This window comes from Lytechinus variegatus, chromosome 1 (assembly GCF_018143015.1).
Source record: "Lytechinus variegatus isolate NC3 chromosome 1, Lvar_3.0, whole genome shotgun sequence".
NCBI classification, from domain to species: domain Eukaryota; kingdom Metazoa; phylum Echinodermata; class Echinoidea; order Temnopleuroida; family Toxopneustidae; genus Lytechinus; species Lytechinus variegatus.
The window spans coordinates 95804390-95819702 of NC_054740.1; the positions used below are offsets into that span (position 1 = coordinate 95804390).

Below are 15313 nucleotides of genomic sequence, written 5' to 3' on the forward strand. Positions count from 1 at the left end.
TGATTCGTTAAAGCTTTATGAACAATATTGAAAAAAAAAACACAGACAGGGTGTTATTTATTTTAATGAATGGTTGGTATATGCTTGACGTGATTTGATTAATTTAACACTGATGGTCAAGTGGTCATTCATAAAACAGTCCGAATTCCTTTGTTGTCAACATCTACTGTGCTACAAACAGGAGTAAATCCTCCCCAAGGAAATTAAAAATACTGATATAGCTCTGTATTAAAAATGTGTTTCAATTCGGTACACAATATTCAATCGACGATCATTTTGTATGTTTATAGGATTACAGCCAACAAAAATAAACTGAGGTACATTTGTTTAGTTTTTGAAATTTGAGCAAACTATGAATGCAGTTTCGAAACCAAGTCAATCTTATGATGAGATGATTGAATCAAGAAGAATAAAAATCATTGATATATGTTGCTTGTTTTCAAGAATACATGTGCTCTTTAAAGGAAAAAAAAGCTTGAATAAACATATAAAAAGAGAAAGACAAATATATTGTTGGTATTAATTTACAAGCATATGGGATTCTGAATTGGAGCAATCCTGATGAAATTGTCTATGAGCATGATCTTTGTTAGATATGAAATTATTAATGTCAGTCACATTTGCTGTAGGTCTTTAAAGAATTCCATTTTCTTGGTGGAAAATTGTTCGAGTTTGCTTAAGACATGAAAAGCTTGATGTTGGAGAGTATAACTTTCATACCATTTATAAATTCTCGGTGACATTCCATAATGCTGATAAACCTAACATCGTTATGAATACTTTACGTGGTTGATAAATGAATTATACCTTGGTAAAGACAGAACACTGACATTATCAAACATTGTTCGCCTCCAGTTATTGATTAACAAGTGTCGTAACTAATACACCCCAATATTCCTTTTTTTATTGTAAATATATGCTTTAAAGATTATTCATAAAAGGTTGATACCCTAACTACCGAGTAACGTGACCTTTTGTATAATTTTCATTAGGCAAAATATTTATTATGTTTACTCTCAATCGTACCTACCGCGATATGTCCTTATGTATGAATGTCTACTTTTTATGTTGTATTCTGCCCTCTTTTCAACATTCTAAATTATTTTTGAAAATTGGTTTATTGTTATTCTCTCCTCTTCTCGTTACCCTGCCCCTCTCTTTAAAGCTCTTGATGTTTTCTGAAATGTAGACGTTAAATGTGTACCTTTACAAACGATGACTTGGTACAATTCGACCAAGGTGGTTAACAAAATCAACACGTGTCTTCTTGAGGGGTATAGTATAGACCTGCAGTTTGGTGAAGAAAGTATTACATTACATTGATTTATTTAGAAGTGACAGTGTGAAAGCTGAGTGTTTTCTTGTAAAACATCCTTTGGGGGAAAATTCTGTTTATTTATTTTAAACATAAAGCAGTTCATTCGATTTCACTCTTCTTTTCATTTTTTACCTCTCCCAAAGCAATCTTTCTCCCCTTTTTTTCATTTCATTTTCTTACCAAAGCGAGCTGGTTTGAAAAAAGACTTTGCCACCTTTTCCAAAGGTACCTTAACTTTCTGATGATGCTATTATTGGCAATAAATACGAATAGCGAACAGTACAATCAAAACAGAGTTATGAAACTATACTTGGAGACTTTTTTAAAAACGTTTATTCATTCCTCTTTTTTGTATTCGAGATTTCGCAATTTTCACTCTATGTTATTTTCAACTCCGGAGAAATGATGGTATTTGCTGCATGCCATCGAAACTACTTGTATGTCACATGATCTCTCGTGTAACGTTGTAGACTTTACTTGACAGCGAATGTCTCTAGTAGCCCAGTTTTCACAGACGACAAAATGGTTTTCTTGACGTTAGGTTTGAGTTCAGATTCAAAATTATCATCAAGCTTAAAGGAGCAAATGGACAAGAATGGGGTGGGGATGAAAAAAAAGGCTAAAGTTGGATATTCATCCGGAGAAATCAAATTACGATTTTTTAAAACCATTGTTAAATGACAAGAGATTTAGAGTTTTTATCTTCCTCTCTCGACTTTTCAAGAGTATGCCCACATACGTCTTTTTAAAGTCTCCATCTTATACGATCTTTTTCATTGTGGGTCTAGCTTCAAATTATCTATTATTTTTATCTTGATATCGTTTGCATTTGCATCAATTTCAATTTGTGAAGACGGGGTGATTTGGCGCTCCCTGTGAATGGGATAACTAGTCAATTACGAGCCCACACTCACTACCAGTCTTGTTTACACTGCTATCCACAGCCTTAACAATTTATTTTACCTTCAATAACGAACTCCGTATGGTAGCTTGAGCGCGCCCACACGAAATGAAATTTGTTCCTAACACACACACAAATCCGTCATAAATCATGGCAAACAAGGCATCGTTATGGAGACACATGAGGACTTATATTGGTACTTGCAGAAGGTGATGAAAGACCATATTTCTCTGCTTTTTATCTTTATTTTTTCTAGGATTCCTGTGTGTGATTGAAGATAAGTCACGATTTGTTTGAGCTCTCTTTTCTCAGGCTGTTAATTGGGGTGTCTAGAGGATTGTTCGTAGTATTTGGTCAAGCTCATTTTCATTACATTCGAGTGCTCACTTGTCTTAGCTTACTTTCTTGAAGATATCAGTCGTATATTATTTCTCCTAATCCATACGCTCTTGCTTTTTTTCTCCCAAAACTTTCGTCAATTTATGCAACATTCCGTGTCGAGTTTCATTATCTTGTTTACATCCGAAGTATGCAATTGCATTATATATAAAAAAAAGTTACAATGTAGTTTCTTCTTTCTATTGTGCTCTCATCTGTATCAGAAGAGTCCTACTATTATTTTTTTAATGAAACTTATCAAGTTTTCCCATAGATATGCTTGCTCATTGGTTTACTGTTTACTCAGCAGAAAAAGGTTTTATATTATCAAATTCCCTATAACGAATACATATTTCGTCACAATCGGCCTTTAGGAAATCTCAATATTGAGTCTTTGTAGCCAGAGGATGATGTAGTGACCCAACACTATTGTTATTTATTAATTTGTTATTAAACAGTTTATTTCAAATTTACACTGAAAATAGCAGCCAAAAGGCTGAATTGTATTCAGTTTCCAACATGGTATATACACACATATAAAAAATATAATTTACAATAAAAAAGGCAAAGAAAAAATGAATTGGTTATATATAATAATTATATAAAACGGAAAGCTCAGAGGTTTTACAAAGTAGCTAGAACACGGTAAAAAGAAAAACAAAGTGAAATAGGGAAAGGAGGGAGACAAGAACAAAGTCAAAGAGGTTGGGAATTTAGACAAGATGAAAAACAATTATCGGAAAAAGTAATTATATAGTGTAACAAAATAGACTTGAAATATAAATATATTGCAATGAAACATTCTAACCACGTGTTAAGCACATCTAATCACCTTGAACATACATTGCTGACTATTTTCTGACCATTTTCTAAGGGTTAGTGGCCAGAAAAGATTGTTCTCCTCGCTCTCATTGAGTTTGAACGGCGATCCAATCATGGCCACTTTGCAGAGCTGTTTTTCAAGGACTCTTTCATCCCTCAAAGTGCCACTAGAGAAGTGCCCCCCTTCCCCTAGGGGAAGACCCCAAAATCTTTAGTCGTTTGTCCCCTAGCCGTAATTTCCCCCCACTCAAGTCTTCGCGGAAGTTTATCCCTTGGGCATTTATGGTAGCGAACCTGAGAAAAGTTCGCTGATAAGAGAAAGATACGTGCTACATATTTTGGGTGTACTTTGGTTTCATGCATGGGCTAACCTATTCATTTTTAAAGAGGCAGACTTCAAAGCGGGCTTCAAAGGCTCTAGCAGAGTTTAACAAAGTTTAAGGAAGGGGATCACCATAGAAAGAACGATTGAAGAGTTTAAATATGTCTAATAAAAGTGAGCAAAGATGCAAAAATATCCAAATTTATCCATCCGATTCTAATTCCATCAATATAAAAATTGACTTGAAATGTGGCGTGGTGTCACACGAAATCATTAAAATACAAGCCAATGTGACGTTAACTTTGCGACTTAAAAGTTCGTCTACTGGTGTCCAAACACCATGAAACTCATTCTAAATTGTCAAAATTTTAAATCATCGACTGACATGACAATATGAGGATTATGAATAAGTTAGTAATATTTGATTATCTTCCATTCTACTTCTTCTCCTTTCTTTCTCTCTCCTCATTTTCTTCCTATTTCTCATTCTTCTCCTTATTCTTTCCGTCATTCCTCTTTTGTTCTTCTCCTATCCGTCTTCAGGTCACTATGGCAAATAGACAACTCGTCGCCATCGCCGTCATCGTGTCCCTCGCCCTCACTGTCGTCGACGCAAGGAACTTCCATGCGATCGGTGGTCCTCGACCATGGGCTGCTGGAGGAGCCAAGCAGCAATTAAGCGCTCTTCCCGGTGGTAAAGATGGCAACCCATTCATCAAGAGACTGAGGCAGCTTGTCTTCCAACCAGAAGCATTCTACGATCCTGGAATGGACCAGTTCGCCTTTGGAGAGGGTTTCAACGCCGATGAGTATGTACCAATTTGCCCCTTAAAACACGATATAACATTGTTAGCATAATATTATCATGATTAAAAGGATCAAAGTTAATATGATATAATAAGAGATATTTTGATCATTACACAGAAATATCTGAAAATGTAAATTGAGACTGATAGCAATCAGAAATTTTGAACATATACTCTCGTCTGGAGAACCACGTTTTGGCAATCATTTCAAAAAAATGTCTAAGTTATTACTATCAACAACAGTCCACCCCAACATAAAGTTGGTTTGAATAAAAAGATAAATATCAAAGAAGCATAACACTGAAAAATTTCATCAATATCGGATGTAAAATAAGCAAGTTTGAAGTTTTGCTTGATTTCTCAAAATAATTATATTTACATCCACATTAGTATGCAATGGAGTATAGACTGATGACATATTATCATTCACTCACATGGAATATGAAATATTCTAAATATTTCCCCTCATTGTCCTGTGAAACGAAATTTTGTTCCTTCCAAAACATGTGTATATACGTATATATCATTGTCTTAAGATGTTGTGGTTAAAACTAGGGGATTCTTCTTGCCAAATCTGTAAAAATGGAAATATTGTATAATTCAAACTATGAGAAACAAAAAAATATTGAGGACATAATCAGTTCAGTTCGTATTTATTTCATCTCTAAAAACAATGAGTACACATTTGCATCAAACATACACACCAAGTATACAGATCAACAACAGAGCGAACAAATAATACAAAAACAACTTAGGATAGGTACAATGATATAATTTGGCCTGTTTGGTCATAGAAGAAATGAAATAGGAAGACTTAAAATAAAGCCAGCAATGGCCTTGTGAGATAAAGTCTCCTTAACTATCAAATGCTTATGTGGAGGCTATACTTTGCATATTATAATAAAAACAACTATATATACATAAAAAAAACATAGGTGACATAAAGGTTGAAGGATACATGTATATACAAAAAATGATAAGTAACACGTGTTTGAGAAAATCCATATTGTGGATATAAAAATGTAGCAAAGCTGCTAAATTAGACATATTTTGAAGTAAAGTATTGTTTTAATCTTCTTTTAAAGAGGGAGAGAGATTTGCATGACCGAACAAAATTAGGTACAGAGTTCCAGATTAAGGGGAAATTAAAACGTATAGCTTTTTGTACAAAGGTTTTTCCTACTTTCCATAAATGAAATAAACTACTCATACGTGTGTTGTGATAGTGTATACAGTATTATTAATACAAAACATTTTACTGATCTTGTTTGGCAACTTTTTTGTGAAGTAGAAAAACCCTAATATTGCTACTTGATATTGATAAAGATGGAAAATATTCAAAGTATTCATTTTATGAAATAAAGGTGCAGAGGGTGAAAGATAATGACTGCTGGTACATATACGAATTGCTCTTTTTTGTAATTTATAGAGTCTATCTAACTTGGTCTTACTACAGTTACCCCAAACAGCAATACAATAAATAATATGTGATAATATCAAAGAATTATAAATATAGAATAAGGCAGATTTAGGAAGGCAACTTCTTAACTTGTACATAATTGCAGTACATTTTGATACTTTCTTATTTATGTAGTTTACATGAGAATCCCAATTCATATTTTCATCGACCTGAACCCCTAAAAAGCAAACAACTTGTGATTTAGGTAGCTGATTGCAATCTATACTTAGAGCGAGATCATTACATATATTACTAGCATTAAATTTGTTATGAAAACAGATGAATGAGGATTTATTTATGTTTACTACCAGTTTGTTTGCTTTAAACCATCGGGATACATGTTCTAATTCAGAATTAATGTTTTCATTTATATTTTCAAAATCAGGTTGAGTGTAGAAAAGTGTTGTATCATCTGCATACATAATAAACTCGAGTTTACTGGATGACATTACAATATCATTAGAATAAATAAGAAAAAGTAAGGGACCGAGGATTGAACCTTGTGGAACTCCATGTTTAACTAAGCTATAAGTAGATGATGTATTCTGAAAATGTGTAAATTGGTAACGATTATATAAGTAATCTTTAAACCATAAATATGGAAGCCCACGTACACCATAATATTGCAATTTGGATAATAAAATGTTGTGATTTACTATATCGAATGCCTTAGAAAGGTCAATGAATATTCCTACTCCAAAGTTATTAGTGTTCAATGCTGATACTACTTTATCCTGAAAATCTATTAAAGCATGACATGTGGAATGGTTACTTCTAAATCCGTACTTAAAATATTGGTACAACAATTTACAAAATAACAATTGAATTCATTGGCGATATGCTGTGGATTATCAATTTTGTTATCATTACATGTAATATATTTTGGTAGAGTATGTTTGCGCTTACAGATAATCGACTCTTTCATTTGCATATCACTGCGTTGTGGATATAAATGTGTTTTTTTTAATGAGTGAAATTCTCAAATGTCATAATTTTCTTATTTTACTGCCGATTTTTAGGAGATTTTCAATGTTGTGATTGATTTTTCTCTTTTTATTCAAATCAACCTTTTTTCTAGGGTGGACTTGACATTTAACTTATTTCCGTAAGAAATCTTGTGTTCTGTATTTTTAATAATAAAGAAATCATCATATATTCAATCTGTGAACTGGATGAGCAAAGTGAAACCATATTTCATAGTGCTTTGATGATGAATAAATGAGAAGAAAAAGACAGAACATTATATGTATTTATAAATATTATAATCTCTGACCTAATAATCATAAGTGACAACTCTGTGATGAATCATGCTTGAAAAACATAAATAAATGAATTCTCGTTTGTACATGGAAAGTAAAGACTACGCTTTCCGATTCCTGTCGGAGTTTTGTTAATTTTTTACTTTTTTACTTACATTATTTAATAAAACTGAAAACTATTGAGTAGTTTCACCATGGACACACAACTTCCATACTTTAGCTCTTCTGTACTATGTTGAGTTATTTGTAATTACTTAAGTATCATATCAATGCCAACCAAACATGGCGTGGATAACCGAAAAGATACTAGATTTGTATTCCAACATCGTATTATGATATGTGCGAATGAATTACCAAACCCATAATATTGTAACACTATATTTACATTTCACTAATTATATTGTTCGCGCTGTTTTTTAATTATTATTTTACAACAAAAAGGCGCTTTATGAAATGAGTATCGGGGAATATAAAGGGACGAAAAGAGACCATTCTCCATAGTGCCAATCGGATGGTGCTCCTCAAGTTTCTACTTCCTACTCTCCATTCATTTCCTGCACATGCTTATGAAGTGTCAGCTTTTCTGTATACACACATATATATATGCTTATAATGTATAATATAGCTTATGCTGCATTGCTCTCTTTCACTTTCAACTTCACAATATCACTTTCTCGCATTTATTAACAAACCATACAGTGTAACATGGGGTAACAATCCTAAATCCTTTTCTATGCCGTATTTTACTGTAATTCACTTTAGATTATTACTGATGCAACAGGTATCTGTATTTCAACTTTTTTTCTAGTCTGCTGGGCAAACCCTTCACTCGAAATACGGGTCTAAATGTGCAGCCTACTCATGCCTTGTGTACTGAAGGCTCTCGAACAGCAAGTTTTGTATGTGCTAGTCTTTGCGTGGAGGCACACTTGTTGATCAAAGTTCCAATGAGGGTCTGTGCCTGCAGACTATTATTTTTCCGTGGAGAAAAGTCACTAAATTGCAGACATGCTAGAATTAAAATTGTATTAATGGAAGGAGAGAAACGAGAAAATACCTAAAATAGACATGGTAACAATGCAAAAAGCGTTGTCTTGATCTGTTTCTGGTATTGTTCATTGACTCTGAGATATGATGACAAATTGCAGCATAATTTTTTTTAAGTGAATTTAGCTGTAGCCAGTGAAAATGTTCCAGAGCGATAAGTTACAATATGCTTGCACACGATGATACTTATATCACAGAAGATGTAACATTTCATGCAATTTAACAATTTATAATGATCATCATAATGATAGAAAGCTAAAACTATTAAGTATATCTTTTTGCGACGCGTATCTCTTAATCAAAGCAACCATCTTTAATTCATTTTCTTTTCTTGATAATTTTCAGATAGAGAACTCATCAACGACACAGACGATACTGAGTAAACATTTATTTTTTCAGGTAAGTGTTTTTGCTTGAATAAGCGAAACAAACTCGAATAGAAACATGTCATACCATTTTCAATACCTATAACTGTTGTAGTCCTCAGATTCGTTTAATTTTACGTAAATTTATGTATGATTTAGTGTTTAACTTCATGCATGTTGGGGGAAATGGAGAGGGGAGTGATAACTCAAAATATGATATACACACATGTACATGCTAAAGAAGCATTTAAAGAGAAATTCTAGTAGTTGCAGTAAACACTGATTTCATGAGAAAGTCTGTAAAACCAAGCTTAATTGTCAGTATATCATCGAGGATGAAGATCTGGTACAGTTACATAAACTGAACTTTGTGAAATCTTGAAATCTACGCTGAAAAACGTTCACACTAAAGATCACCAACACAGATAGGCACACGTGGGACAGTGTATTATTATTGCTGGAATAAAGACCCGACGGAAGTGACCGAATCCGCGCTTATTTTGCTTATTTCTCAGCAATTACACAGTTTCTCCCAGAATCCTTTGGCACATATTTTTTATTCATACAAACAGACACTTGGGTGGTCATTATATTAGATTCTGTAAAAAGTCATTTTGAGATCGTTACCAAAACTGGAATTTATCTTTAATTCGAAAACATTCAAGTAATATTTACCTGTACTTACTACACGGATGATACCGTGTTTCTTACTTGGTGTTTGGACTACCAGATTTCTCCAGATCAGGGGCCCGTTGCAGAAAGAGTTGCGTTTAAAACAAAAGCCAAAAAATCAATCGAAAGTCCCAAATGCGCGCTATTGATTGGTTGAAAATCAAGTTGAGCATTATTTTTAGAATTGCGTTTCATCTCTTTTGCAACGGGCCCCAGATTAAGAACTTTAGGGTGAACCAAATACTTCACCAGGCACTACATTGAACCAATATATACTGCATCATGATTGCTTAAACATATATTTCGTAATTTATTAATCAAACTTCTCTCTCACTTTGACACAGGAAATTACCCCCACCAGCCTAGCATTGCAGTTAGAATCCTGCAGACTCTAGCTTATGATGACGCCCTCTGTTGATTACCTCAGCACCGGAATGTGCACCAACCCTACCCATGAATCCAGAGTTCTGCTCCCACCCGATTGCCTGTTTTAGTTGCAAACCACTATTTTGTTCCATCTCATAATACGTTCGTTATGGAGACCAACTTGCAAGCACTTTCGTGTGGCAAACCATACTGCTTTCGTATTGAAGCAATACGACAAAATGGTGAACTAACAGCTGTCATCCAAATAAACGGAGATATTTTACAGTAACTCATTCGTGAAAGGGAAATGGTACTTCGACATATAAAAGAAGGTGACAACACTCTTTTCCAGTAGTAATGTGCATCATGCAAATTTCGAGAGGTGGAGGAGAGAAAAGGGTGTGTGTATGTGTGTGTGTGAGAGAGAGAGAGAGAGAGAGAGAGAGAGAGAAAGAAAAAGAAAAAGGGGGAGAGAGATCTCAAACATAGTATTTTCCGGTTGGCCACTTCGAATATGCATAAACTGCAAACAAATTGGCAAGATACATTGCATTGCTTTCAAATTAGATACTATAGAAATAATCTCATATGATGGAATGAAATAATTACAAAACCGTGGACCAAATCAAAAGATGACGACGATCATTCATTATAAACAACCATAAAACCACTATTCATTTTACGTGCAATCTTTATTTGTCCTCTAATGTGCAATGTTATTTGAAGTTTAAAATTATTGTTATACTCCTACACAAAGATGATGACTGCAATTTGTCATACCTGTAGATGAAAGTAATTTATTTTCTTGTAAATACTAATAGTTTACCTGTGGCTTATTTTCTACATTCTGTAAAAAAATATTAATTTTATGAATTCGCACGCAATCCGCCATGTGTAATTATGTAAGCACATAATTTAGATGTGTGTTATTGCTTAAGTTTGTATAGGAAGAGATATAGCGCCAATTGCGGCATTTATTGTTTGATGAGTAAGTGTATTTTAGAAACACCAGCCATCCATACTAAATCCGCAGTGATACTAGAAAACCTACATAATACCAGATTGATCAGAGAACATTCTGAGCCCAACAATTTTCTATCTCACCTAGCCTTGTCTTATCACAATGACAATAACCAAGTGTCATGTATATAATTCGTTACGAAGATTTTATCAATTTGTTGGTCCAAATTGTTTTCTCATTGTATTTATTTATTCAGTTATATATGAAATAAATTAGTTCACAGCCCACACTGTGCTTACACCCCTAAATTCAATGACAAACTTTCCTTTTTTTCTCACAGTAAAGAGAGTTGTGTATGGAGAAGTGGGAAGAATGAAGTGTACTCAAATGAAAACAAAATCGGAAAACGATGGTTGAGAAGAATATACATATATACATGTATATATATATATATATATTGTTAAAGAAATGGATGAAGAGAACAATGGTAGGCGTAGTTTAAGTCAAGGTTCCCCAGAGCTATCTACCCTTTGGAAAAATTGGTGATGCTTTTGCTTTGATCCAGCTGAGGCATGGCGGCTTGTCATAGTTCAAAATCCACCTACAACAAATTATAATTGGTATAGTGTCGAAAATCTGTCTAACTAACGGTCAATCGGATCAGGGTCGCCCTAGCCGCTAACCCGTCTCTGTGGTCTCGTGGTTAAGGCACCGGCGTTCAAAGCTGCGGGCCTGGTTTCGATTTTTTCAAAGGGTAGATAATTCTGGGGAACCTTGATTTAAATTACGCCTACCATTGTTCTCTTCATCCATTTCTTTCACACAATATTTAAATAAAAGAGTTGCCAAAGCTGTTTTACATTTTTTTGTTTTGAATAATGTTTTTATTCTGATTTCATGAACATAACATTTCAATTTAACATTTCAAATCATATATAATACTTTACACTTCATATTTTCACTTTTTTCCACTAACTTAACAAAATCATGAGTCATATATATCTTTAAAAAAAAATCAACAATGAAATCAGTTATTATAAAAATGCTTAAAGACCAAACTTTCCCCCCCCCCCCCACCACAAACACACCCAAACACACACACACACCCAACACACCACTGCCCAGAAGATCTGTTCACACTCATTATAAATAAATCATGTTTAAAAGTACAAAACAATTCGATGAAAATTTTTTGAATATAACAAGCTCACGGGAGAAGCATTACATATATTGAAAGTAAATAAAGACTTACAACTTAACCTTGTCACAATTTTACTGTTTCCCATTTTTTTTGCAAGTGCCGCCCTAATTTCCCCATTTTAATAGCTATTTTCTTTTCTTGATCCTTATATTCTAAAATAAGTTTATGTATATCGTCAATGGTTGGTAAAAAATGTATAATTTCACACACACACGCACACCCTCACACACACACACACACACACACACACACACACACACACACATATATATATATATATATATATATATATATATATATATATATATATACGCATAAACCTAGATTCCCTGAATCAAAATGGCTTAGCTTTTTAACGACAAGGCTTTGAGCTAAATTACTTGATAAGTGTGTCTCTAAATTTGTTGCACAATATCCTTGTACAAAATCAAATTGATTTGCCAAGTCGTGTTTGAGTAACCACTTATGAAGGCGAAATAGTATTTTTTTCAAGATTCACAAAGGAAAAAAAGGGTAAAGCAATGGCAGTAATCTCTAACATTTCTAGTTTATTTTATCACGTTTCATGCAGTGCTTACTAATTTGACCAAGCTATTTTCGACTACCTCTTTTGTTTCTGCAATACATTATAGGTATCGGCATAAATGTGACGAGGTCTAACGATGGTTGATGATTAACTGAACAAATCACTATTTCAGCATTCATGAGAAAAAAAAAATCATAATAAAAAACTACATGAAATTAAAAGCGAAAATGGGAATATTGAATTTAAATGATGTAGTTATGCAAAAAGTGAAGGGTCTTAAAACCTTTTCCCAAAGCCTTTTTTAAGTCAACCGAAGCTGGCTCATTTTCATCAAGGAGACTACTGTTGTGATACAGGCGGAAGTCTGGTGTCAGGATTTTGAAATTGTGAGTTAACGTGTGGTGCTTCGTGGTCTGGTGTGAGTGGATATGGATCCGAGTATTTGGTAGGTGTCTGGTGTAAGGTGGTGAGTTCGTGTGTTGGTAGGTGTCTGGTGTAAGGTGGTGAGTTCGTGTGGTGGTAGGTGTCTGGTGTAAGGTGGTGAGTTCGTGTGTTGTTAGGTGTCTGGTGTAAGGTAGTGAGTTTGTGTGTTGGTAGGTGTCTGGTGTAAGTTGGTGAGTTCGTGTGGTGGTAGGTGTCTGGTGTAAGGTGGTGAGTTCGTGTGGTGGTAGGTGTCTGGTGTAAGGTGGTGAGTTCGTGTGGTGGTAGGTGTCTGGTGTAAGGTGGTGAGTTCGTGTGTTTGTAGGTGTCTGGTGTAAGGTAGTGAGTTTGTGTGGTGGTAGGTGTCTGGTGTAAGTTGGTGAGTTCGTGTGGTGGTAGGTGTCTGATGTAAGGTGGTGAGTTCGTGTGTTGGAAGGTGTCTGGTGTAAGTTGGTGAGTTCATGTGGTGGTAGGTGTCTGGTGTAAGGTGGTGACTTCGTGTGTTGGAAGGTGTCTGGTGTAAGGTGGTGAGTTCGTATGGTGGTAGGTGTCTGGTGTAAGTTGGTGAGTTCGTGTGGTGGTAGGTGTCTGGTGTAAGGTGGTGAGTTCGTGTGGTGGTAGGTGTCTGGTGTAAGGTGGTGAGTTCGTGTGGTGGTAGGTGTCTGGTGTAAGGTGGTGAGTTCGTGTGTTTGTAGGTGTCTGGTGTAAGGTAGTGAGTTTGTGTGTTGATAGGTGTCTGGTGTAAGGTGGTGAGTTCGTGTGGTGGTAGGTGTATGGTGAAAGTTGGTAGGTTCGTGTGGTGGTAGGTGACTGGTGTAAGGTGGTGAGTTCGTGTGTTGGAAGGTGTCTGGTGTAAGTTGGTGAGTTCGTGTGGTGGAAGGTGTCTGGTGTAAGGTGGTGAGTTCGTGTGTTGGTAGGTGTCTGGTGTAAGGTGGTGATTTCGTGCATTGGAAGGTGTCTGGTGTAAGGTGGTGACTTCGTGTGGTGACTTCGTGTGGTGGTAGGTGGTGAGTTCGTGTGTTGGAAGGTGTCTGGTGTAAGGTGGTGAGTTCGTATGGTGGTAGGTGTCTGGTGTAAGTTGGTGAGTTCGTGTGGTGGTAGGTGTCTGGTGTAAGGTGGTGAGTTCGTGTGGTGGTAGGTGTCTGGTGTAAGGTGGTGAGTTCGTGTGGTGGTAGGTGTCTGGTGTAAGGTGGTGAGTTCGTGTGTTTGTAGGTGTCTGGTGTAAGGTAGTGAGTTTGTGTGTTGATAGGTGTCTGGTGTAAGGTGGTGAGTTCGTGTGGTGGTAGGTGTATGGTGAAAGTTGGTAGGTTCGTGTGGTGGTAGGTGACTGGTGTAAGGTGGTGAGTTCGTGTGTTGGAAGGTGTCTGGTGTAAGTTGGTGAGTTCGTGTGTTGGTTGATGTCTGGTGAGGGTGAGTGGATGAGACGGTGCATACGGCGGCGTATCCCGGGTTGCTTTGGGTAATCTGTTGTGAATTAGGAGGAAGTTGGTGTATATTACATGATGTGGGTGGGTGGATGGGGGTGTATGTAGGGTGTGTGTGAGTGGGTAGATGAGGTAGTGTGTATTGGGTAGATGGATGAGGGTGTGCGTATTGCGTTGGTGTCTTTTGTGCGTGAGTGTTGAGGATGTTCATGCATTGTTTATCGGGGAGGGGTGGCTGTGGGTTCTTTGTTATAAGTTTGGTGGGCGTGGCCTGTATCGGGTGGGTGTATCATATGAGTGGGTTGATGAGGGTGTGTGTGTGTTGAGTGGGTGTATGGTGTGAGTGGGCTATTTGGTGTGCGTGTGGTGTTTATCTGTGGTTGACTGGGGGGTTGTCTGTTGTGAGTTTGGTGAACGTGGGTGTGTGGGTGTCTTGTGTGTAAGGGTGGGAGTGTATGTGCATTGGGTGGGCGTCGGTTGTAAGCGGGTGGATGATAGTGTTTATTGGGTGGCGTCTGGTGTGAGTGCGTGGATGAGGATATGAGTGAGGGTTTTATCTTGAGTTGGTAGGATTAGATGTAGGTGTATATTGGGTTAATGTCGGGTGTGAGTTGAAAGATGAGATGCACATTTTGGTGAGTGACTTCCGTTGAATTATGTTGACTGATGTGAATTGGGTGGATTTGAGGGTGTGTGTGTGTCGTTTATCTGTGGTTGGCTTGTGGTTGTCTGTTGTGAGTTTGATGGATGTGAGTTAGACGTGGCAGTGCGTGTGATAGTTTTACTGTTTTCACGTCTGTTGTGTGATAGGTGTCTATGAATTAAGTAAATATTTGTGCCCAATTTAAGCATGCATTGCAAAAACACAGGTGTAGATTTAACACCAGCCCGGAATCTATATCTGCCAACACCAGAGAAGTGTTACCTTTCAACAACACCAGTTTGGTTTTGGTCTAACACCAGATGTGTGTTTATACAACGCAAATTATCGGTTTGATTCCAAACTGGTGATATTTCAATACTTCTCTGATGTGGACAGATATAGATTCTGTTGTTAAATCAACAC

The 15313-nt window shown here is 36.1% G+C and overlaps 1 protein-coding gene and 1 long non-coding RNA gene across 2 annotated transcripts in view; one reads left to right on the forward strand and one right to left on the reverse strand.

Annotated features, from left to right (window-relative positions):
- LOC121429516 overlaps nucleotides 1–10976 on the forward strand; it is a 33754-nt gene extending 22778 nt beyond the window's left edge. The window contains exons 2-4 of the long non-coding RNA XR_005971947.1: nucleotides 4285–4550; nucleotides 8658–8711; nucleotides 9694–10976. This is a non-coding gene — a long non-coding RNA (uncharacterized LOC121429516). The remainder of the gene's footprint in view (nucleotides 1–4284; nucleotides 4551–8657; nucleotides 8712–9693) is intronic.
- Nucleotides 10977–12959: 1983 nt separating this feature from the next.
- Nucleotides 12960–14255, reverse strand: LOC121405716 (early nodulin-75-like). The gene has a single exon (XM_041596644.1). The coding sequence runs from the start codon at nucleotides 14253–14255 to the stop codon at nucleotides 12960–12962; it is 1296 nt and encodes a 431-aa protein (XP_041452578.1).
- Nucleotides 14256–15313: the final 1058 nt, after the last annotated feature.

Excerpts from the sequence above, each read along its gene's own strand:
- LOC121405716 (XM_041596644.1), bottom strand. The coding sequence starts at position 14,255 with ATGCACCGTCTCATCCACTCACCCTCACCAGACATCAACCAACACACG.